The sequence below is a fragment of the Rhea americana genome, unplaced genomic scaffold (genome assembly GCF_003343005.1).
Source record: "Rhea americana isolate MKP2758 unplaced genomic scaffold, rheAme1 scaffold_61, whole genome shotgun sequence".
Lineage (NCBI taxonomy): Eukaryota > Metazoa > Chordata > Aves > Rheiformes > Rheidae > Rhea > Rhea americana.
Genome location: NW_028186768.1, coordinates 471,700 through 496,975, shown reverse-complemented (window position 1 = coordinate 496,975; position 25,276 = coordinate 471,700). Strand labels below are relative to the sequence as shown.

The window sequence follows — 25,276 nt, the reverse complement described above, 5'->3', positions numbered from 1 at the left end:
CAGGACTTTGGGAAGAGGCTTTTGTCGGGCTCTGCTGGGCCCCAGGCTCCTGCTAGGCCAGGCRGATCCACTGGAGCTAATTGTTTCCATGTCCTCAGCGGGGGCCAAGCCAACATCAGGCCCTCTGGGAAGCACAGGCGGAGGGAAGGGGGGGAACGAGCAAAGGGCTGGTGGGAAGGGGGATGGGGCTTGTCCAAGGGAGTGGGGGCACTGGGGCGGGRGCATGGCAAGCCAGCACCAAGGCKGGCAGGGGCAGGACAGATCCCCTGCCCCAAGAGCCCACTCACGTYGGAGYGCAGAGCGCTGATGCAGGATYGAACCCCGTTGTGTCCCCTAGGGAGAGAAGAAAACCCACCGTTAGTCTGTGAGAGACCCCCCTCCCCTCCATGGGATGGTGCTCAGGATCCCGCACTGCAGGGACCTGGAGACATGGTCTGTGCCAGCCATGCAGCTCCTGCGCCTCTGCAGGCACGCTCAGGGTGCTTGTGTGGAAATCCAACCCCTAGCAGCGCGCGCTGCAGGCTGATCTGGGCCTGCAATGGTCTCGCTGACAAATGAGGGATGATAGATACGGTGCGGAGAGGCAAATGGACACCACTAGCTAATATTTCATGCAAGAGAGGCGTACAAGTCAGTGGAAATAGCAAAGATGGCCAAAATGTACCTCAAAAGCAGCACAGAAAAACAATCATTATTGCGACTGGCTACAAGTGGAGTAAGATAGTGCTTGTCAAAAGTGAAAATACAGACATAAGAAATCATCTCAGTTAAAAGAAGTCAGGTTATTTTTACTTTTTTAAAAAAGATAAGGCTTTATTAGAAGCTTAGGCCAATCAAGTGAAAACACTAAGAAGTAAGAGATACCAGAGATTTCATCAATACTAAATGAAGTAACATTTCTAGAGAGTGAAAAGAAAAAGGCAAAACAAATATTGAGAGAAATACATGAAAAAGCAAAGAAAGGTGCCAAGAGATTAACAGCACTACTGATTAGTAAAATAAATGCTGTAAAGCAGTAATCCAGATTACATTAATATTAAAGACTAAGAAGAAAATATTTATGCCTTAGTTTCAAATTCTATTCACTATTATATTTAACTGACAAGGGTAAAAATCATGGCAACCAACTGCTGTCAAAATTTGTCATGTATTGAAGCTGTTTGATTAGTACAAATAAAAATACGCCACAACTATTGCAACACTCCCATTTTTTCCAAAAGAAAATGCAATTATTTTCCCATGTTGACATTTGAACATTTCAGAACACTGACATTCAAAAATGCTAGATTAAATACTGTCATCATTTCTCTAATTTTTCATCATGCCCTAATATATATTACTATCTCTGACCTTTCAGTTAGTGGAGAGTACTTTCCGTCACTCACGTATGGCAACGTGCCCCTGATGTGGTATAAGTTGTAACTGCACAGAACAAGTAGGTGGAACACCAGACCCAGAGTTTGCTTTGCTTTTCAAAATATRACACTTATCCCCAACTTTTTAATTCATTGTTTGAAACTTTGTGCAGGACTGAAATCCCCTTCTTCAGTATTTACAACGCAAACACCAGAGCATTGTGCCTGCTGCTTGTGGGTCAGAGGATACAACTGATCCTCAGCGAAAAGGAAATGGATTTGTCTGCTTCTGCCAGGCCAGCCAAATAAAGAGCAGGAAAATCCACATTACTACCACTACCTTCTGTCACTCTGAGCATTAATAGTAAGTAAGAACATGCTTTCAGTTTCTTATTCTCAGTGTTAGCTGTAACATAAAGAAACTTCATTTCAGATGGAGACAATTGCCTGGCTCACACATGCAGGATTGACCAGGTGTTTTAAGTGTTAGATCTGGTTTCCCTTTCAGGACTGAGTGTGTCAGATTTCATTCACAGTCCTTGTCTGGGATATCTCAAGGGAGTTCTTACCTGGCCAAGAAATAGGCCACTGATAAGGGCTGGGATGAGACCACAGACCAAGGTAATTTTACAGCTTTGTTATTCCRAATTGTCATATTGCCCTGTTAACTCCATTCTCTCCACATACCTGCGACGTGGTTTTAATCTTTATTCAAAGGCRATGAAGGCTGGAGGTCTATAAAATGCCATAGATTGGTGGTGGYAGGCATTAGGCTGTGGTTTGCAATCACTGGATACATACGGTTACCATGGGCTTCCCAGCTCTGTCTTTCAATTTAATGTGTACAAGTGCATCATGGAGCAGCTGGGACTGCTCCAAATTGAAAGGAAATGCCAGGCACTACTTAGTACAGCTAAGCTCTTAATCTCTTCTCCTGTCTAGCTGGATGTGCCTGATGCTTTGCTTTTGGGGCCTAAGAGATGCTCAGTCCCTTCAACTTCCCCATGGCCTTTGACAGGCATTTGTTACCTTGTGTGACTGAGTCCCCTTTTGCAGTGGCCTCACCTTCTGCTGAGCTGCAATTAAGTTTCCAAAATCAGGTCTGCCATATGGTGCCAGGATCTGATCAGCCAGTCTGAGGCGGAAACTTGTGACTTCACATGTTTACAAGGGAGACCTTCTTAAAATGACTGTCAGTCTACTTAGTGAAAGGGGGATATCAGTTTATTATTGATTAATGTTACAAATACGTATTACATATTTGACACATGCCATTAAATCAGCACCAGGCAGCCATAAGTACAGGACAAATTATTTACTGTATGCTATGGGCTGGTCCAGCATCTCTGTCCCTGCAGAACATGCAGCAGGTCCCCACGTGTTACCTAAATGAAAGCAGCCAGACCTTCACTGTGGAGTTCATTGCTTTGTGTAACACACACGTGATTGAAAACTTCCATGTCCTACCACAGTCCAGTGTTTTAAAATCTGCAGCAGCACCAAGGAACTGTGAGGGACAGGAAGGGTAGGGAAACATACTGTTTTGAAGCAGTTAACAACTTGCTTCCTGATAATCAGATTAATGTTGTTTAACCTTATCTTAATTAGTAATACATTTAGGGAGATTATGCTAAATCCTTGTACTAGCAAGCCATATTGAAATGGCTCTTTCCAAGGCAGTTTGAGATCCTTAGCACATCAGAGGCAAAATACTAAAGAGTGCCTAGAAAGAAGAAATACTTGTGGTGTGGGCAGTGGTATGGATGAGCTGACCACAAACTCACAGGAACGGGATGGAAGCCTGCTGCCTGCTCCTCTGGGGCTGAAGCATGATGGTGGCACTAGGAGGATGATTCTCACTATCTGCTGAGCCTGGGTCCTACTTGCTGTCCTGTTCTCTAGTCCCTATACTGGGGACCCAATTCAGCAACCACCTACTCCTGTTACAGTTCAGAGCAAAATTCCTCCTAACTGAAGTGATATACTATCAAACTGCTTTGCTAATGCRAATCAGGTATCAAAAGACCCTGGAATTTCAGTAGTGTGGCCCTTGCTTCTACAGAACATTTAGTTTTAGGACCCACTTCATTTATGCCAACTTACCTCTCTTTAAGCAATTTAATAGGAGCCAAGAGTTACATATAACATCCAGCAGGAAAGACAAACCTTAGCATTTGGAATTTACTTCTGCACCAAGAATTCAAATTAATTTCCTAACCCTGACAAATGGGGGAACAAAAAGTAAGTTTTTCAGAGGCCTCTTTGATGTTTAGATGTTACCAGAACTTTCAAAATAACTGATACCGCAGATACAGATTTCAGAGTATCTGATGAACATAAATTTCCTTTGAAAGACCAAATGTGGTCATGAAGAAAAACGCGATACAATAACCCTTTCTAGATTTGCTCTGTAGGTTTCACTTTTTAATGATTGCATACATCTCTGACAAAATATGTCTATGTGACTAYTACACACAATAATGGGGAAATACCCATTGACTGTCTAGCTACCAAACATACTGATGAAACTAGCTGAAAGCTGGAATGGTTAATACACAGACACAAGAGGTCATAGGGCTCATTTTTTAGATGGATTATCTGACACAATGTCAGCTGTACTTWCGAGTATCTGATGTTAAAAACATTTTTAGGCCATGGTTCTCATCTCACATACATGGGTATAATGAAGGAATAATTCTCTTGGAACAAATGTCATTACTGGGATGAGATCAGACTCAATGCTTTAGGTCTCAATTCAGCTCTGATTGCTATCAATGCAAAAACTTCTACTGACCTTTAATGAACAAAAAATAAACACAAAAATCCAYGTGGCATAGATACAAATTATATACATTTATTTTTATTCATTTTAAATAACATTCTTCTGTATAAATTCTGACATATATTCAAATCATACACTTTTTTTTTAGAAATGCATTTGTAAGCATAGCATATGCTTAGGAGACGCCTTATTTGGATGTGTAGTAAGACTGATGGGTTTCAGTTGGGAGCAAGTACARTTTTAAGGCCCACATTTTTCTTATTTTAATCTAATTCTCTGACACATAAATAGCAGAGTCTTGTGGGAGCTCATTTTAAAACTTCATTTTAAAGAGAAATGTATTTTTAGTATTCTATTTTATATCCTTTATTTAAAGGCGACTGCAGAAACTTTTTACCACATACACATTGCATGTAATATTAGGATAAAAATGCTGTTTATCAGTGGTTAACTGGACCAGGATGCCCAAAGGATGCTGAACACGTCCCTTCCTGTTTCATAAATAGCTTCCAATGTGCTAAGTTTGTTCAGCCTGATCCAAGGGAATTACCATTCCCATGGATGACATCTCACGACAACTCCCCAGGGCCAGTGCTTCATGCAGTTATTTCTAGTTACAGTGGTTCGTAAGATTTAAAATAGTCTATTCACACTAACCCAATCATGTTTTTGCATGTCTGTTGCACTTTGTGCTTACCAAATGCTCTCCTTAGTTGTAAGCCAGACAGGCTGCCCCCATGCCTTTGCCACATCATTGCTTTTCCCCTTAATCTGTTATCCTCTTGCCTTCAGTTACTTGACTGTGGAACTTAACTCATCCCATCCAGACCAGCTGGGTCTGCACAGCTCCCATGACCCTAAGGATCATGTTTTGCATGCTGGTATGCTACCCTCATCCAGCCCTATCCTACCTTTCCATACCTTCTCCATGCTCTACAGCTACAATGTCCTGCCACTGAATATCCTGCTCCGGAACAGCCACAYTGCCACAGCCAGACAGCAGTATGCACTTTCAGAAGGTGATGTGTGGTGGCCCTTCCAGGAAACTACATGTATCAGTATTGCCACATCAGCCCTACGAGTAACCTAGGTGTCTTCCTCTTCTCTTGATAGTTTCTGAGTTGGGCTCCAGTGGAGCTCAGCAAGYCTGCTTCCAGTTTACATGTGTTTATTCCAGCCTGGCATAGGGGCAAACATCAGCATCTGGGAAGCTTCACAAGTTGTAACACATGGCAGGTCAGCAGTCCTGGTGGAACAGCCACAGCCTTTGGTACCCTGGCTCCACACTCCGAGGAGTGATGCCAGGAGATACAACTAGCTCAGCTTCTTCTTCACTTCCTCTGACGCCCAGGTGATGGCTGCATGATTGATGGCAGCAGCAAGCAGGGCTTAATCTTAGATCACCAGACAAGGTCAAACATACAGCTGTTTGTTGTTTCTTTGCTGAGGCATTCACCTCTTTTTTGCAAGAGTTCTTTAAGCAAAAGGCCTGGTTGGGTGGAGATGCTTGTGCTTTTCTGGATGAGTCATTTTGCCATCTGAGAAGGATTGTCCCAGTGCAGTATCTTTGCAATAGTTCCAGTGCCTGCTAGAGAACATCCTGTACTTTCCTCAGCTGTGCAGATCAGGGCAGTCTGGGCAGCTGGATCTCTCCGAGCTTTCCATCATTGATACCTTCATCTAGATGTGCAACCAGTTGACAACAGCACGGCCTTACTGCCCTCCCTTGCAGACTGACTGCAGGGCATCCTGGCCTCCTCCTCTTTCCAAATCCAGGACTCAAACATGAAGCGTTTACAATAACTCAGAAGTTATAGTTCAGAAGCAGCCCAGATGAGAGAACATCTCTTTCTGCTTTAGGCATGGAATAGGAGGGCTCAGCATCTGAACTCATGCTCCAGTTTTGCAGAGAGTCAATGTTTCTGCAATGAGAGAATCCAAGCCTATTCCCATTACGAAGTAGCCTACAGTCTTTCCAAAATTTGAGGAAGTATATTGTTACAGAGATGAAAAGCCCTACTGAAGTATTTTGGAAACAGAGTGAGCAATCCACGCTTCACTTTTCTCACTAGCGTTATCCTCTGAAGCTAGCAGTTTCTAAATTACACTTCCTTACCCCATGAAGGGACTCAGAGCACATGTATCACTGAGTACTGCCAAATGATTTATTTTTTTAGGAAATTCTCTATATTGTCAAAATCTGCTCTTTGAAAGCCTGATGAGTAACTCAAGGAATAGCAATATCCCAATTCTCTTCTGCATTCTTCCTGCATTTTATAACTAAAACTAACATTGCTCTAAATGACTTCAGCCCAATTAATTACCTGCAACCATGGGACCATACCATGGGACCAACCCAGGCCCACAGCAAGCAATGGGAGTCTTTCCATGGGGTCTAATAGCATTTGGCTCAGGCCTATATGCAATATCACATCCTGCTCTCACCATCTYCCTTGCCCTTCCTCAGCTATTTTCCTTACTTACTGTGCCTCATCTTTACATCAAGCAGCAACTTCTTTGAGGCAGAAATGATCTCTTTTGCTTGTATTTACAGCACTTGCTCCCCTTTCCCCAAAAGTCTCCATTCATAAGAAATGCCTCCACACAGCACTGGAAAGCAAATAAATAATCGCCACATTCTTCCTACCATTTCTCATCTTCCACTTGAGAAATATTTATTTGTGCCTGGATCTGAGGATGCATCAGTCAGCTCCTGCCRATCTTTAGCAGGTACTTCATTTATCCTCAGCATTAATTGCTTGCAAAGCGCCAACACATACAGCAACACAGCTTTAGTTCTGAGGTTGGCCATGAGTTATGCAAAGTATTTGTTGCACATCCTGCTTAAATGTAATGGTATGATTTTCATGGGACTGACCCTCTGAGACTGTGCTACTCTGGTGGTTCCCCAGCACAGGGAGGGTACAGCACTCCCTCGAGGCCCCACACAGGTGCCAGGTGCCAGCAAGGCACCCGGTGGCCCAGGTGCACCCTCCCTTGTGCTGTGCTGCCTTTAGTTCTTCTCCCTTTGCCAACAATCCACCAGCCTCCCACAGAAGTTGGGGGATTTCATAAAACCATAGCCCCCAATACGTTTTTTTTTGACAGCTAATTTCCCCACATACTGTCTTGTGCTACATGAACTTTTAAGCATAAATTTCCTAACAGTATCCATGTACTTTTAGCTTTTAAGCTTAGAAATCTGAAACRCAGATCAGCTTCTGCAAGCTGTGCTCCGAAACCCCAGTTCCACTGAAATGCAGGAGATTTTTGCCTTTGCAAAAATTTTTGCCTTCGAGGGAAGCCACGAGGCCACACTCAGCCCTCCAGCAAGTCTCCCTGTCACCATGTAAGTGCAGAAGAGATGGCAATGACATTCGCTCGCATCAGGAGCGGCTGCTTCAGAAAAGCCTGGGCATCAAGATCAGGACCTCAGCAATAATGCATTCATGACAGTATTTGCATTTCTTTAAGATTTAAAAGCAAACAACAGAACCGTACATCGGATTGTTGGACACCTACTAGGGCCTCGTCATGGTGAGACTGGTATATACTGTGTTTTTAAAGGAATGGGGAAAGTTGACAGATGCAAGTAGGGAGCACTCACATTTTCTCTAAAAAATTATTCAGTGACATGAGAAGAAAAGCTTCAAGCAGTGGGTGCTTGCCAGAGTCCCAGCTCCAACAATATTGCCATCTAATTTACAGTATTTTAAACAATCCTCATTTTTTCTTTTTAAACAACGCCACTAACCGCTGTACAATTAAAACCAGATGATAAAATATGACTTGGGGAATAGGGAGTTGGAAGGGGTCATGATTTTGTTGTTGGGTTTTTTTTGGTTGTTTGTCTTTTTTACAAATAATTACAAATACAATTCCAAGAAGATATATTACATTCTATATACAGAACATCATTTCTATCAGGGTAGGATATTAAGCCTAGCTTTTATTTTTACATGGCAACCCTGAGATGTCTTGTCATCTTCCCTTGCACAGAAACTATACAAGTTCATCAACCCCTGCTAGAAAAAAAAAATGGATTCCTATGTTTTAATAGCATCACCACCATGTAAAAGTACTCAGAAAGAGAAAAGCATAGCCTCTTCCCTAACTCCATGATTTTCATGGTATTTTTTTCCCATTTCCCAGCTCAGTGGAAACTGATAATGGTGACTTTTGTTCAAGTGTATAACTTTCTCCTCTACTTGCCTCTTGGTAGTCAGTGATTTCTTTTTCCTCCTCCCTTTTCAAGCAAATTCATATCAAGAACTAATATGAAGTCTTTACAAAAGTCTAATTCCTGAAAATTCATCGTTAATTCACAACGTACTTTTCAAAATAAAGGATGCAGGCATAAGCGTTAGGTTGGCTGGAAGTCAAGTAGCTTGTGATTAATCATGGGGTATTGCTTTCTACACCCCACCACCTCTTCATAAAAAAATATATTTTAAGATCAGCATAATTTTAAATCCTTAACAGTGAATTCTATGGATATTTATGGAGAACAAGAAACTGAACACATTTCACCACATTACCTGAAATTCAGATCGGATGTACTACACTTTTTTTTTTTCTGTTCACCTGCAAGCTACAGCATGCCCAGCATAAGAGTATCTGAAGAGCAAATTCCTTTGCTTGGAGCCTTCACACAGATCCCGATACCCCTTCAACAAGCCCTGCAATTTTTTTAAGCCAACTTTGGAATAGCTGGATTGCTTCTTCTTTTAGGCTTTATAATTGTGCATGGGAGTTGTCAGAGTTAGCTGTCCGTTTGGTGCAACTTCATTCCCATCATCTTCCAACAGGCCTGAAACATCAGCATTGGGTATGCTGTCATGATAACTGCTAAAACTGATGTTGTCCTCTTTGAGTTCAATGGTCCAAAAAGGAGCATTAAGTTTTCTGTTTTGATACTCACGGTACATATAGACAGCTCCCACAAAGCCCATTAGTAGGACAACAACTATGATGATAACTGTCAAAATAATTATGTTAAACTGAGTCCATGAAACATCTGCGAAAGCAGAAGTACTATTGTCAGAGGAACTTATAGGAAATATAGTCTGTATAGTTGTTGGTGACAACGTACTGTTTATCACTGCAGTTGAAAATGATGTTGCCCTGCTGGCATTCGGAGCAGAGGTTATAAACTCTGTTGTTTCTGGGCCAAGAGTGACTTCTGCAAAATAAACAAACAAACAAAAATCACAATCAATAAAAAAATACAATAAGCTGGAACCAAACACAGAAATRCAAGATTTAGCATTTATTTCTCAGTTGTTATGGCAATTAAACCTACACTGTTAAAGGTGGATTTTCTCAAAATAATTTAAAAAAAATAGTCAGCCTTTTTTTTTTTTTTAACATAATTCTGTGTGCTAAGTACTTGCTGACTGCAGAGTTCCCGTGAAAACCTGGTGATGGATGGATAAGTATTATCTAAAATCTAGTGATGGACAGACAGGCATGCTAGCCAAGGTTCAGAGATGGATACATGAGCTGATGATGAATGCAAGTCACTCAGTCCAGCTCCTATTCAGTACATGAAAACTGTGCTCCACGAGCTCAGCAAGAGTTCAGACTGAGTCTAATGAAGCCAGGGCTTCACTTGTCGTCTACATGGGCTGCACAGTCAGGCCAGGAGGGTACTGAGACACCAGGAGCTTACACCTTTCACACTACATTAGACATAGGATTTACAGTCGCAACATGGGATTGTTTCTGCCTTACCTGTACAAGAWGATCAAAGGCCAAGTTACAAACAATGAACCATTAGCATTCTGCCATCCCAGTGGTTTATTACTGGCTTTCAATATTTACACTGCTCCAGAAAGAAGAGGAAAATAGTTCTGCCTTCGAATGAAGTCATGCACAAAACTCACGGAAAGCCCAAGTCTGTATAGCCAGAGGCAGAAGGTAGCTGAATCACAGCAAAAAAGCCTGTGGTTTTCTTTCTCATGGAACATTTGAAAACAGCAGACACTAGATTGAATCCTGTCTTGGTTTCAGCTGATGGTACACGTCCACACACAAGGGATGAGAACATCAGAACTGCAAGACTGTATCACCAGCTCTTTCTTCTTCATCAACCTGTTCCCTACCACAGTATAGCCAAGAACCTCCCACTCTTCCAGCGGACATCAGATAACTCCCTTTTCAGATCTAGCAGTCAGCAACTAGTTAACCCATGGGATCCCCATATGCTTCCAAAGCATCATTATGTGACTTTTAATACTCTTTATCAGTGCAAAATGACTAACCCTTCTTCAAGCTGTTGAGCTCCAGGCCTCAGAAAGCTAGATATTTTCAAATATGCACTTATAATACAGTGTTTTCTTCACAGGAATTACCTTATCTATTTTAGGTACTCAATTTAATGCAGCAGGAGCCCTCTGGAAGTTGAATCTACAATCAACCAATGTGTACTTGACACCCATTGCTCCATACAACTCTCTAGTCCACCTTTCCCACTGTCTTCCTTTTCTCATTCTGCTATCAGAAATGCACCTTCATTTTACACCCACTTACAGCTGTAGCAATTATAGTTGATGGTGCTGATTGATCCAGCTCTTCTGGAGAGAGCTTCTGCTAATTATGACCACAGAACAGAGTTACTTCTGAAGGATTTATTTTGCAGAGTTGCATCTCCAACGGCAAGAGCAGCTGTGAATATCCTGCATGCCTTTTGCCACAGGCCCTTGGGGGAACTCACGGAGATTAGCTTTGGGCTGTTGGGCTCCCAGTTCAGGCAATGGAGAAAGCAACTCTTCCGGAGGAGGCGTCACACACCTAATTAAGACTCCTGCTCCCTAGAGTCCCTCCCTGGAGCAACTTCTCTTTTCTCCGCACRTCCTGAATTAGGTTGATAAGGATACTCAGGATGCTGAGTGCCAGAAGACATTTTTTCTGTGGGATAACAGGCAAAATTTAACAGTAGGAAGCAATGTGACAGGAGCAAGAGATTCCTGGATATCACTCTTGGAGAAGGGCATGAGAAATTCAGTTATCCTTTCCAAATTCCTTCATCAGTACTGAATTCTTGGCAAACCATACCAGTAGCTATAATTGGGGGGGAARGTGGGGGTGGTGGGGAGAATAGAGACAATGCCTGATTCACCAGCAAGGAAACAGGACTGTTCTGGGTTTTATTTATAAGCCAGCATCAGCAAAGTTCTGGCAAGGAGAACGTGGGTAAAAACATTTCCTGGAGCAGAGCACAGCATCATGGGGAGCCAGTGCCGCATCCTGACTGCAGACCATTGCTTTTGTGCCGTGAGACAACAATATGCCTAGTGCTACTCACCAGGGCTCTGCCAGTCCTCCAGATGTCCCAGAACTGCTCAAGTGTGGCAGCTGTTCTTTCAATGACCTGCTTTGACAGCTCTGACATGAGCCTCATCTCCAGCTGCTTGATTAAACCTGAGTCTCTGCATCACTTCTTATATGTTATGTAATGGTAGAAGCCAGGCTACCTCCAGCAGCACTTGGGGAAGGCTGCAACACTCTGCTGGGTGGCACAGTGCCATGCTGCAGCACTAMGTCCATCTCCATTATGCCTCACCATTGAGGTGGGAATACCATCCAACCRAGGTCAAAAACGCTGACTTTGGTCATCCTGCATGTCTGTTGAGTACTCTGTCAACTAGCCTTGAAAGCATCAAAATTGTGGCCAGCTTTGACCCTGAACAGTCCCTGCAGATACTTGAGGTTGGCTTTAACTTTCCCTGGGCTATACAAGGCATGCTGTCTTTTATCCACCACTACTACTTAATAGAGATTTAAACCCTAACGTTTCCATCTGCAGATCTGGTAATGATCTCACTCTAGAAGCCACTCAACACTAGGCTACTCAAATGCATTAATGGTTTATGAAAATCTTAACCTAAAATTAACTAATATATAGTACATCAGCATCTCAGTTTTTAGACAAACCACATGTAAGAAAACAGAAAAAAACTAAGTCTTTTTAACCACCTAACAAGAAAGAGAAAAAGCAGGTATCAAGGAAACAAGAAATCTATAGGAGCACACATCCCAGKCCCTGAGAAAGAGGAGAATCTTTTCCTGTATCAGGAAGTGACTATAACAATGTCATTTAAAATAAAACAAGTGGTGAAAACTGCAAGCATACAAGCAAAGTTGTGCATATGGATTTTAATGGAGCAAGGCTGTATACTTCTTTGCTCAAAGACAGAGCTGTGCAGAGGGAGGTAATGGATGAGCCAAAGCAAAAATGCCATTTTCAGCCCTGTAACTGTAAAGTTACAGCTAATGAGTATTCAACTTTTTTGTATTGATCATCTCCTCGCACAGAGGAGATGACATATACATCAAGATGATCATCTCCTCGCAAAAACCTACATTTACATGTATAGCAAATACTTTTTGTTTTTCAGCTCATTCCCCAGAGTTGCCTGCTACAGTTTGGGAAGCAGGGTAGTTACCAAGCTGACTCTCTCAATCACAGATTTCAAGGCCAGAAGGCACCAACATGTCATTATGGTCTGGTTTTGCTTCCTGTACTACAGGCCAAATGAATATAAAACCTGTATGTGCCAAAATGGAAAAGTTTTCCAAGAGAAAGGATATTTTCCAGGTACTTTCCCACTGGCAAGACAGTGGAGATTTCTTTGCAGGGCACTGTCTTGACCTGTATAAGAAACTGTCTGTCAAGAGGTATTCGCCAAGGGCAAACAGCATGTTAGAAGTATCGCTGCTGCTCATTTCATTGTAGGCTGCACTTGGCTTCTGTTAACAGAAGATAAAGCTTTACAAGTCTAAGAAATTGCCTACRGGGAAGTCTTTCCTGGACATCATCTTGAACTGGCCCTTTCAGAAGGCTAAGTCTCTCTATTTACCTTGGCAGACTTTAAAGCTGCTTGACCTTCAACTGCAAAATATTCCTCARACAATTAACCATATTCTTTTCCCCCGCCTCCAGGTAGCTTGTGCCCATCTGATCCGCACCGCAAGCTCCGACACTGGTTTGAAGAGCGTTTTTACCTTTCTTGGTGCAGTTGGTTCCCTCGGGGTCCCTGCTGTAGCCCTCCTGACACTCCTCGCAATGAAAGCCGGCAGTGTGGTACAGGCAGCCGATGCACTCCCCGCTGTCCGGCTYGCACACCCGAGGTGACTGGGCTGGGTCCACATTCCCGTTGCACCTACATCTCACGCAGATGCTGTCGGAGTTGTAGTAGCCGTTGTCGCACTGGTTGCAGTTGGGGCCCGTGTATCCAGCTTTGCATCTGTCACACGTTGGGGCAGCATCGCCGGACCCTAAACAACACAGGAAACACAATAGGGAGCTTCTATAGCACTTCACAGAGAAAAACCCGCTGCAGGATTTGCTCTGTGCAATCTGACCTTAAGTCAGTATGAAAAAATCAGCCACCATAGGGTATTAAWCAAACTAAAGATTAATCTGAAAGTATAGATTTTTAAACTGCAGTATTTTCTGTTTCTAGGGGAAAAAAAGGGGGGTTTGGAGGTTTCTAATTCCTAGTACTAGCACCACAGAGCATGCTTAGCACGTTGCTAGGCAAACAGATTATTACTTCAGAACATTTCCATCTCAAACAGCCAATTTCAGCAAACAGCTGGAACTGGATCAGGGATGTCAGCAACCTACAAAACTTTATGGACTATATGAAGCCAAAGAAGGATCAGTTGCAAAACTGATGGAGAGATTATCAAAATAAATCTTACATATGTTTATTCCAGATACAGTTTCTCTTCTTGGTTACATCAAAATATAGCTGGAAGACGGGATGGGTCCCTGTTTGAGTCCCATGCAGATGTTCAGAGCAGGGCCCACAGAGGCACGAAAGGTTACATGGAGCTGTTGCGCATCTCCTGAATCTCCCAGTTGCCACAAGCTCAGCTGAGCTGCCTTTGCAAATRCCTTTGCAAAACTTTTGCAAAGGTGACAGATCTGCCTTGGCAAGCAGCCGCAGTCTTCAGTGAAGCGCTCTGCAGCTCCCCACTTCATGGCTCCTCTCACCATCACAAGCACCAGTAAAACACTACAAATGCATTATATTCTCCTCTTAGCATGCGTTTCTTCCAGTTAGATGCCCCAGTGCCCATGAAAGGGAGATTCACGGACTATAGATTAACTCACTAGGATGACCCACTCTGAATAGAATTTACTTCTGAAATGCATTGAAAAGAGCTACTTTAATTAGATGAAGAATGAAACCAAAACGAACACCTTACTTATTTGGCAGGTGCCAGTGGATGCTACAGTTGAACACGGGCAGTGACGGCAGGCTGGGCCGGGAAGGGCGCTGCTATAGAAACCCTCCTTGCACTGCTCGCAGTGCTTCCCCTTGGTGTTTTCTTGGCAATCCAGGCAGGTGCCTAGGGAAGGGAAAACGGAGCACAAGCAGTCCATTCGGCAGCAGTAACTAGAGCAGAACATTTGGAGCAAGAATATACCTGCAGCGTTCTCAATTAGCAGAGTTCGCTGGTGATTTTGGATATCCCCCGGCTAAGACGCAATGCTGGCACCATTCCTGGCCTCTTCTGACCTTCTGATAGTTGTCCCCCTGCCCCCTCACCCCACACATATGTAACAGGAAAAATACATAGTCCCAGCAGCAATACCCATAGCTCATCACTTTAAAAAGCAGCACAGGGAAACACATTATCAACATCAAACTGTCCCCAAGTAAGAGTTTGTATTTGTGCTGGTGAAAGGGGATCCTGATACTTCAGATCCCCCACCCGAAGGGTTCCCTGATAGCGAGCAGGCAGAATGATGGATTGAACCCCACAAGGATCACAAGGGGCRTGTAGATGAGTCCTGGTTTCTTCTCCGTGTCATCCTAGCAGCACAACACAGGTCCCTGAAGCGGCTACCTCTGCTCCACTGCATGGAGGCGTCTCACCAGGCTATGCTGCAGCTTTGACCCCTTCACCAGAGCAAGACTCAATAGTTTTCAAAAAAAAAAAAAAAGAAAAAAAGAAAAAGAAAAAAACAGCTCCTAAAGACAAACAGCACAGTTTGGGGAATGGCTTATAACCACACTAGCACATGAGCAGTAGAAATACTCTGTCCCTTTTTGTGAGCAACTTACTCCTACATCACAGATCTGGTGTTCGGGGGGAAATAAATGTCACCRTGCTGCTCTGGGGGCAGACAGCTCCATCCCACAGAGCATGGCTTCAGCTCCGCTATACTCATCACAGGAGAGACATTTGCTGCAGGCACAGGCCAGCAGCAATTGCTGACCTTCCCCGGAGGAACAGATGATAAATGGGGGTTCACGTGAGCCACATCTCCTTCCTAGGGAAGCCCCTGAATCAGAAAACTGATGGGCTATGTCTCAGCAGAGCCTGTGTCCTAATGGCCCTCTTAATTGCATTTTGATAGTATTGTGAACGAAAAAAGAAAAAATCTTCCCAGTTATAAAAACGCAGCCTCTACCAAAAGCTCATCCATCAAGAACATCCTGTAATTCAGTTGCCTCCTCGCCGAGGTGGCAGTGACCTGAGGAGGGCTTATTTGATTAAATCCCAAGTACAAGACTCTGAAAAGGCAGCAGCCACCTTATAACAAACCGGAGTGGCACAGAGCAGTTTATTTACTGCACGTTTAAGCCCAGAAAGGAGATTCACAGAGCTAAGCTGGCAGTGCTGCAGAGCATGAAAAAGTCTCATATCAACATTAACCACACGTACAAAACCCTGAACTGGGTTARTGCTGAGACTGCTAAATAAACAGTAGATTTCCTTCTTAATGCTGGAACAGGTTGAACACCAGCCACATCCAACACACTGCATAGCTCCCACTCATCTTTTCACAGCAGTAACCGCAGCTGAACAAGCCTGGCGCGTCCTTCCAGCCGACCCTCGCTCCAACAGAAGAAAAAAACCCTGGCGGCAGCAGCAGAAGCTTTTGGGAAGCTGCTGGTTCCCCCGTTCAGAGGGTGACTGAGGACACACACCCAGCTTCAGCTCCCACGCAACGTTTGCTCTTCCCTCAACAGCCCGTCAGAAACGAGCTGCTAGTTTTGGGGCAGAGACGTCTGTGTTACAGGGAAAAATTATCTTCCATTCTCTGTTTCTTAAATTGCAACCATCCATCAGCTACTTCACCAGGAAGCCCCAGGCTGACCCGCTCGGGGAGAGCCAACATGCCTGCTCAGCACTGAGGGGCTCTTGAATTGTGCTCTCAAGCATTAATGGCAGTGTAAATCTGGAATTACACATGTGCAGCTTTGATCAWTTGAGGACCAATGTCTCTCCCATCAGCGGAAATTGCTTGCGTCCGGGTACCCCAGCCCTGCAAAATGGCTGCATCTCCAGTGAGTCAGCAAGTCGCTCGGCCAGGCACAGCACGCTCTGGGCTTCAATCAGGTATCACTGTGGAAAGCCTTAATAATTCACAGGCCTTCCCATTCCAATAATGCCCTCAGGAACGATGAAACCTCCCGGTACCCCAGCTAGGCAGACGYGGCCACGCTCACGCACGGATACAACGCGGGGTACGAGGGTGGGAGGAAGCACTCTCGCCTGGGAAGCTCCTGGCTGCCCAGTTCCCAGCCCAGTAACTTTAACTATTCCTCCCGGACGTAACTACAGCTGAGGGARGCTGTGCAGAGACGGTCACGAAGCCGCCAGAGGGAGCCCAAAGAACAGCATTAATGCAAAAGAAACCTTGAAAATCTGACAAAGACGGCAGTCGGTCGGTACAAACCCGGAGGGGTCACACGCAGTGCGGTCTCTAGGTCAGGCCGAGAGCCCTGTGCTGCTTATTAGGCAGCGRATCTGATTTTTATTGACTGTTCTATGATGTTGGGGAGGAAGGTTGTGTKKTTTTTTTTTTTCCTTCCTTCCTGGCAGCAACAAAACAGACAGAGGAAAAGAGGTAGAGAGGGAAGGAAAGATTTTTCTCTAATCAACGACAGGTCATTAACTGGAAAGRGGCTTGTTTTGCGATGCTGCAGCCGGCACTGGATGGTCCCAGCAGAAGGGCTGTCTAAGCAGCTCCATCGCGGAGGCAAGGTCTTGGCTGGTATTTTATCAAGAGACAGAGGAAGATCGGGGGAGAAGAGGGAAGAGCAGATTATCTTACACCTTCACAAAAACCCACACACCCAGCTCCAAATCAACCAAACAGTTGCTGTGTACATAGCTTTAGGCACAATCTTATCTCCTTTGATATTAGTGGGAAATAAGCACACGCTTCAAGTTCAGCACAGGAATACATGCAGTAATTCATCCTCAAGGAGTGCAGTTTTGGTGTCTGCTGCTTCCCAGATTCCCCAGATTCATGCTTTGCTGCACAGGACCAGGGCATTTGCTGGGCAAAACCTTCACTGCAGCCCCACAAGCCATTGCTGCAAATGCACTGGCAGAACTAGTGCAGAACTTGCCTAGAAATACCATATGCAATTAGCTCTGCCTCTTTTCCAGGCATGAAAATAACCTGCAAAATTTTTGAAATTATTACTTCTTTCTAAGCTCCTGGATAAGATATTAGAGAATTACATTCCACCTTCTACACTTTGATGAGAATTTGAATTTTAAAGTGTGAGTTTTGTAGCTAAGTGGGGATGGGCCAGGCAGTCACCTAACATTGCTCCTCTGGAGTTTCTCCCATCAGTGGAGATGGGAAAGCAATTTTGTYTTCTCCCTGCCTTCTCGTGAGCTGTTCGAGTACAGGCGCTTCAATATTTGCACTTCCTCAACATCTGCACGAGCGAAAACAAGTCGAAGAAATGTTCAAGGAAAGGAACAAGGCAAATTCATAAAACGTGGGGAATATTAATGAAGGACTGCAGGTTTTTCCTAGCACTGATCATGTTATCTGTGGCAATAACAGTCACCTTAGAGCTGTGCCAGTACAGTATATGTTTCCAGGTAAACAGCAGTTAAACAAAAGCTCCTTAAGAGCTCGTGTTGTGTGTTTGYGCAAGGGCAGAGAACAACGGAGCACTCATTTCCAAGAGTCAACTGTAGGGTGAAGGCTCAGCACTGCCGCCTGAGTAGTCAATAACGAAGCCTGTACTGGCTTTATGGAGAAGAGGACCAGCTCCAGCTTTACCCTTTTTATCTCAGGAGTTGAAGGTAAAGATTTGGAGTGCTCAGGCCATAAAGATGTGGATAAACAGAGTGAGAATGGAAGTCTGCTGAAGGAAAACAGTAGAAACTAGAGAGAGGGGAGCCAGGCAAAGCTTGCCCCCACCAATATCACAAGTGGGATGTTGTTACCTGTTACTGCATCGCAGGTTTGGGACCGGTTATTGCACTGGCATGGCTCGCAGGTGGTTTCGTTAAACCTGTAGTATCCATCACTACACCGGTCACACTTCAGGTCCGTCACACCAACTTTACACTGGCACTGTCCATCTCTGCACAGAGAAAAAGACATGATGAAATGGAAACGTGCTCTGCAACATCCAAAGTAAAAACCCGCAGTTGCTGTTTTGGTCTTACTCACAGCTCTGTGCAACACATGGGCAACGATTTCCAAAGAGTGACAGGGAGTTGTGAGGGCTGAGCTGCCATCCCTCACAAACCAAGTGCCCTTTCAGCATCCCCAGTTGGGCACCAGAAAGCATCAGTYGCTTTGCAAACTGTGGCCTGAAGCCATCCCCATCCCGTAGTCCTTGGCAGCTACTCCTGATAGCCCTCTGCGGTTCCAGTTTCTGCAAGCATCTGCGGTGGTCACAGGGCCCCGCAGGAGGCTCGGACACCCACGATCACCACGCTTGAAGGACAAAAGAGCACCTGCGTGGAGAACCACCTCCCCTCTGGCAYGGTGCTGAGCAGCACCTCCCAATTCGGGGGGCAAACAGATGACTTCCAGCCTGCCACCTGCTTTCCCGGCCAGCCGCGGCTCTCCCGAGAGCTGGCGCAGCGGCTCAGGTGTYGCGGTCGGGTTTCGCCTCGGGGAGGCTTTTGCCACCCGGTACTCCCTCCGCTTTGCCTCCGTGGGCGTATTTAGGACGTCCCGCATCGGTTTCTGGAAGAGGGGCTGCCCGGCTGCTGCACCGTGGCCTTCCAGGCAAACCTGCCTCGCTCCAGCCCACTTCTCCTACCCAAGGAAGGCAGGGAAAGACGGAGAGGGCTTTCCCGTCCCAGGCAGTTTCCRCTACAGCTAACCACAGCCAGTAGCCTGTTTAGTGGGGTGCCGAGTCTGCCCACACCGAGGATGGAGCTTAGCGCTGTTCAAATCGCACGCACTCACGTTAACTGACATGATCAAACACCAGAAGTCTATAAAAAGCCAAGAAAACCCTTGGCTTTCCATGCCAGCCTCCCTGTAGAGGCTTAGGAGCCTATCGCTTTCCTAAGGAGCTTTAAACACAAGCAGTATTTAGGCCTAATTCTCAGAGAAGTCACAGTAACAGATAAAACTTTCTTCACCATCAACCCTACAGCACTTCCCTAGAAAACACTCCGCACAACCGACCAGCCAGGTGAGACTGGCAGAGCAACAACCCACCAGCTCACCCCTGGCAAGCACCTACCCCGCCCCAGGCTAACCTCACGTGCTTTTTAAATTCAGTATTTCAGCATTCGGGGTGCCTGCACAAAGACGATCCGTCGTTCTGCGCCGCTCCGCCTGGGGAAGAGCAGGCGAGGCACCATTTGCTTCTGAAAGCCCCTAGAAAAAGCTGTTGATTAAACCTAATAGAAGCTGAGGCTCCAAATGGCTCGATGCACTGTTTATGTGTTGTTTTTAATTAAAATGCACTAGTTTGCAATGTTTGGGGAAGAGATTGCTTCTGTTAAAAATTAACATAATTTAGTATTTCTGTTCGTTTGCTTGCCAAAGAAAAAGGAAACACTCAAAGGCATAGCAAAATACAAAGCTTAGCCCAAGAGGCTATACAATTAAATACATTCAGAATAAGAATTTCAGACATATTTGAAGGACTGGTTACAAGAAAGAGAAAGAAATATAACGTTTCAGTGCTCTCCAGACCATTATCAGGAATTGCAGCAGGCAGATGCAGAATTTAAAGGGATGCTGTTAAGCAGTTCAATACGCTTGACTCTCAGAAAAGCTTTTCACAAGACCTAACATTAATCAAAACGCTGTCATAGTGTTTAAAACTGGATCAAATAAAAATCAGGTTTTGTTTGCTCCTGACAACTACTGACCAGTATTTGAAAGACAGAGCAAGGGACAGATATTCCTGTAAGCAGGAGATGGGCAGAGCTAATACGGGGAAAGCAACTAATCCTAGTGTATTTGGAGTTGATTTTCTTAYGGAGAGTGGATATTTCCAGAGTGCAAACTTGGGGCACTACAAAAAAGCCCCAGGTGAGGAATGCAGTTCTGCCCACAGCTAATATTTAGAGTGAAAACATCTTTGGGGAATGTCGTATGAACAGGAGTTTATAGGAGCAGGCATTAAGGCTGTGCAACCTTCCCCCTCCCAGGCTTCCTCCTCGGAGTCCAAGTGCCCCTTTTTAATCTCTCTTGTGCTCTCAATCAAGCCTTAATTTTAATGACACCCTTCTGCTCTTCCCGACTGGCATCCTTCCATCTAGACTCCTACTTTGGTTTTAAAAGAAGAGGCTTATTCCCCCTGTGACTCTGCTAGAATTCAAGGCAGCAATTTGGGGCAGCGTCCCTTAATTTTACTTGTTAGCTTAAAAATAACAGGAAAGAAAGCTATTAAAAAAACGGTTTTGGAAAGTTTGGTTTTAAAGCCTCTCAGGCAGACCTTTTCTCAACATGTTACATATGGCACAGAGCCAAGTTCTGCATGTGCAAGAATTAAATCACTCAGCAAATATAAAGCTTTGCCTGTGGTCACTGCTTCTATAGAATAAAGTCCCCTTACAACATCCCTTTTCATAGCTCCAGTCCAGTAAAGACTGTTAGACACTTTTTAAAGCAAAGGTCAATGATATAAATGCATTGAAACCACAAAAAAAGTCCTGTTAACAGACTGATTGTGCCCATAAAAATCCAGAAACTTGAAAGAAAAGACCCACAGTTTAATACTTGCACAGCGAGAACTGAACTGCATTTTGAGTTTAAGCCAGGAATTTCTTTTTTGGGGGGAAGTGGAGGGGGAGAAGGGAAGGGAAAGGGAGGAGGGAAATATTTTGATGCAGCAACATCAATTGCTCAACTCCATTTCAGATGATTATTAACTCTCCTGGAGCCAGTCTTTTTTTCTTTTTCTTTTTTTTTTTCTTTTTTTTTTCTTTTTTTAAGCTCTCGCACAAGAACTGATGGAGGGATGTGCTGGGACAAAAACAAGCTTCTGGTAACAGAGGTCTGCTGCCAGCCTTCATTTCTATTATATTTTACGAATATACTTACTTTAAAGACTTTGTAGGTAGTGTATAGCACCATCACGTCATTCATCAACTTTATATACGTTTCCTAATGATTAAAAAACCCAACAGAGAGAGAGAGAGATCCTGGCAGAAGGACCAGGCAGCAATTGAGCAGCCCACTGGGATAGAGGCAGACCACGTGCAAGGCTCGGATCCAACTCTCAGATTCATCTAAACCCTTCAGTGGGGAGGGCTATAGGCCAGTTTGGGGACCTCAAAGGCCCCAAAAGAGCTCAGGGATCCACTTGCCTGGCTGGACTCTGCCCTCGGGCTTCACATGATGGCTTTGAAGACACTTTCTTGCTGCTTCGAGCCAACAGCCAGGGGCCAGACAGCACCTGCTGGCAGGCAGGATCTGACCTCCAGGCAGCATGCCACAGCCAGGGTGTGCAGCTGGCCGTGCACCAGGGTATCCTGTACAACCCTGGGCATGGAGAAGAGGTTTTCAGGATGTGCTGGGGAACAGCAAGGGACCTCCATGGAGAAGACAGGGCAGGAGAAGCAGAGGAACACAAATGGGCAAGGGGACATCCTTACGGGATGGGGAGGGATCAAGGAGTCAAAAACTAGGAAAACAGGCACTGCAGGGGGTTGTAAATAAAACATTTGGGGGTAGTACCCTACACCCCAAAAGAGATCTGCAAAAGCCAACCTGATTTCATTTCCACCTTTTACAGYCACCTCTTATTCTACCAAAGGGGAAACAGCCATAAGATGCAGGAAATCCCATGATTCTCAAAGCAATTCACATCACAAATGGCAACAAAACGTTCCCCACAGTGGGATTTTCCATGGGAGTGCAGATCTGCAGCTACAAAAGTTAGGAGGAGACAACTGAGACCCTCCTCAATGCATTACTATGGCTATTGTGAAGCAGGAGGATTGTGGTTAGTTTTAACAACCCTATCTGGAAATCTCACAAGAGCAGAGCRTGAAGAACAGGTAACACTTCCACAATCCTGCCTCGTCCCTGGCCTGAAGCTGCAGAGCATCACACAGATAATTTTCTGCCAGGTCTGACGGGCAGAAAAGAAACATCAACATGATGGGCTCTGCTTGGAGGCTCGGTTGCACCGCTCAGCACCCAGCGGCACAGGAACTGGAGGCTCCAGTGCAAGGAAAAAAAAAAAAAACATTAAAATATCTGTCTGGTTGAGCCAGAGTACAACGTGCAGTTGCATCTGTGGAGCAATGCTATGGGTCTCCAGTCCTCTTCTACAGAAACATCCTTAAGCTAGAGGGGACATGACAGATACAAGATGGATGGATGGGAAGACAGAAGACCATAGCCTTAAGGGTTGTTTGGAGACATGCTGTGCGTAGTATAATAGTGTAACAGAGAACCTTTAGCAAGCTCTAATGGCTTTTTTTTTTTTTAATCCTCCAAGGAAGAAGGAAGGGAGAAATTCATTTTGAGTATTTTCCCAGCTGCCAGAAGAACCTGGATGCCCAGCTGCCATTGAGAGGACAGGGGCTGCCTGAGCAAGCCAGAGCTGGCCAAAATAGTASAGCATCCAGCTTTCCCCTTCAACATGCTTTTTGTACAAAATTGGCAAGATTTTGCAGAGTAAGAAAAGGAGGGATTTGGAGAAAGAGTACTTTAGCAAAAGGTGATTACCTTCATCAAACCTACTGGGATTTTGGAAGGACAACTCCATACGATTAGTGAGCAAGGAGAGGACCCTGCACTGCAAAACGAGGAAAGCGAGGGCTACTCTCCAAACCCAGGGGCGCCTCGAGCTTCACCTGCCTGCGCACCTTTCCCCTCGCAGCCGCCGCCTTGCCAATGACGACCATAAATCTCTTATGAAAGATGTGCACATCACTCATCAGAGCAGGGCCTGGAGGTGTTCCTGTAACATACACAATTAACAGCAACGACAGAGCTCCACATGAATGAGGAAAAATGCCTTACTGAACCACGAACATCTGTAAAACCACCCTTATGAAAAGGCTTTGTCACACTTTGATGGAATAAGACAAAAGGATGCTGCAAAAGCTTAGGAGGATTTTAAAGAGATGTCGCTAAAAATGGTAYACTTTTCTAGAGAGCAGGACTCCTTTTGTACGGATTTGCTCTGATGTCTGACAGGATCCGGTAGCTGGGGGCAACGTCGCTACTACATTCACTGAGCAACCTCAAATTGCCCGTAGAAAAGTTACCATTTGAAAACTAAAATGTTCCAAGCCTTTTTCATGGCAAACCAGCACCACTAAYGCTCACCACAAGCAAACCGAGCCACGCGAGAGCCCTCATAACCCATGCCTTAATGGACCTAGAGGGGTGGGGGGAATCAAGCTGAGCATTACCACGTGGGGAAAGGCAGAGCAGAAGCAGCCCACGGCGCACGGTTCTCGGCCTCGCTCCCGCTAAAGCCGCTAGACGTCAAAACGCTTTCGAAGAAGCCCTAACTCAAGGGCGCTTCCCGTGGGCCGGCGGGAGAAGCCCCGCGCCCACGAGGCCGGCCCGCCAAGAGCGGCTTTTGTGGAGGGCAGAAGAAGCGCGGCTTTATCGCCGCAAACATTGGGCCTTTGTGCGCCGCATTCCTCGCTTCGCGCCGGGGGACACGGTCCGCTCCCACGGCATCCCTCGACGGAGCCGGGACGCTTCGCGGCTCTCAAAGGCCAGTCTGCAAATGTCAAAGGGCCATGACGGCCGGCCGGCGCGGGGCCCGCTCCCCGCAGCGTCCCTCGGCGGCGACGGCGAGACGGGCCGCAGGACGACCCGCCGGACAGCAGCCTTCGGGAGCGCCCYGTCGGCTGCAAACCGGCTCTCCTACAAATCCAAAAACGCGGCCGCGGGAGCTGAAGAGTCATCCCAAATTTCTTCGGGGGGCGGGAGGGGGGTTTCGTGGAGCGACGCATCCACGAGAGACAACACAGGAACGGTGAAGCCCGTTGGAAAAAACATCAGCAGAACAACAGGATTTCTGAGAAGCCGCGGTGGTCGGAGGGGAGATGGCAACCGTCTCCCTCCGGCTGCTGCTGTGCCCGAGGCGAGCGGGTACAACACCGACCCGCTCGCCGGGGAGGAGAGGCGGAGAGCTGACGAGGATAAAATAGATTTTTAGATAATTGAGGCACGTAGAAAAATATGCTCCAGCAAGGTATTCAGCTGCGTTTGTGATGTCCACATACAACAACTTCCAATACAAAAACACGCTGTCCTCTGCCGAGCGATGCTGGCGAGGYGTTGCTTGGAGGTAGTGAACCACCGCTCGCGCTCAGCCAGCCTGTAAAACCGAGCAGAGCCTTCTTAAAACRGAGGGGAAAGGTTTCTTTCTTTTAAAGAAGTCCCCGGGGAGTCGGGCTGTCCAGGCCTGACCTCCTCAGGTGAGCAAGGCCAAGCAAAAATGAGGGTTTTCTGGATGCAAAATGAGAACCGCTTCCCTCARATAACCTCCACTATCAGGGAGGCAGAAGGAACTTGGGGTGTCTCATCTGCAGTCACCACCTTGAGCACCCAGGGGACCCTCCCTGCCCCAAGGAAAGCTCGACCCAAACGCGCCTGTGCTTCCGACCACCAGAAAACGCCCGCGATCTGCCCGACAYGGCTTCGTCCGTGGCGTTCATACGCACGCACTACCATTTATTTTATTTTTTTTTAAACAGAAACGAGTGACTAGYCATCTCCCTAACGTGACCCGGGCCSGGCCCGCAGCACCRACCGCGCACGAGCCGAGTGAGCCGCGAGGAAGGGCCAGCGGAGGGTCCGGCGCTCGCCGCGGCACGCGAACCAAACCCAGCAGCGCGGCAGCTCCCTGCCGCCCGYCTCCCTACGGGGAAACGGAGGCACCCAGCGAGAGCCCCCCAAACCAGGCGGCAC

At 45.8% G+C, this 25,276-nt stretch overlaps 1 protein-coding gene across 1 annotated transcript in view; it reads right to left on the bottom strand.

Annotated features, from left to right (window-relative positions):
• Positions 1 to 4,154: 4,154 nt before the first annotated feature.
• MEGF9 (multiple EGF like domains 9) overlaps positions 4,155 to 25,276 on the bottom strand; it is a 27,024-nt gene continuing 5,902 nt past the window's right edge. The window contains exons 3-6 of the mRNA XM_085320069.1: positions 18,358 to 18,497; positions 14,356 to 14,499; positions 13,144 to 13,416; positions 4,155 to 9,319 (exon numbers count right to left, since the gene is read on the bottom strand). Of these exons, the coding sequence (XP_085176195.1) occupies positions 8,865 to 9,319; positions 13,144 to 13,416; positions 14,356 to 14,499; positions 18,358 to 18,497 (1,012 nt within the window). The 3' untranslated portion in view covers positions 4,155 to 8,864. The remainder of the gene's footprint in view (positions 9,320 to 13,143; positions 13,417 to 14,355; positions 14,500 to 18,357; positions 18,498 to 25,276) is intronic.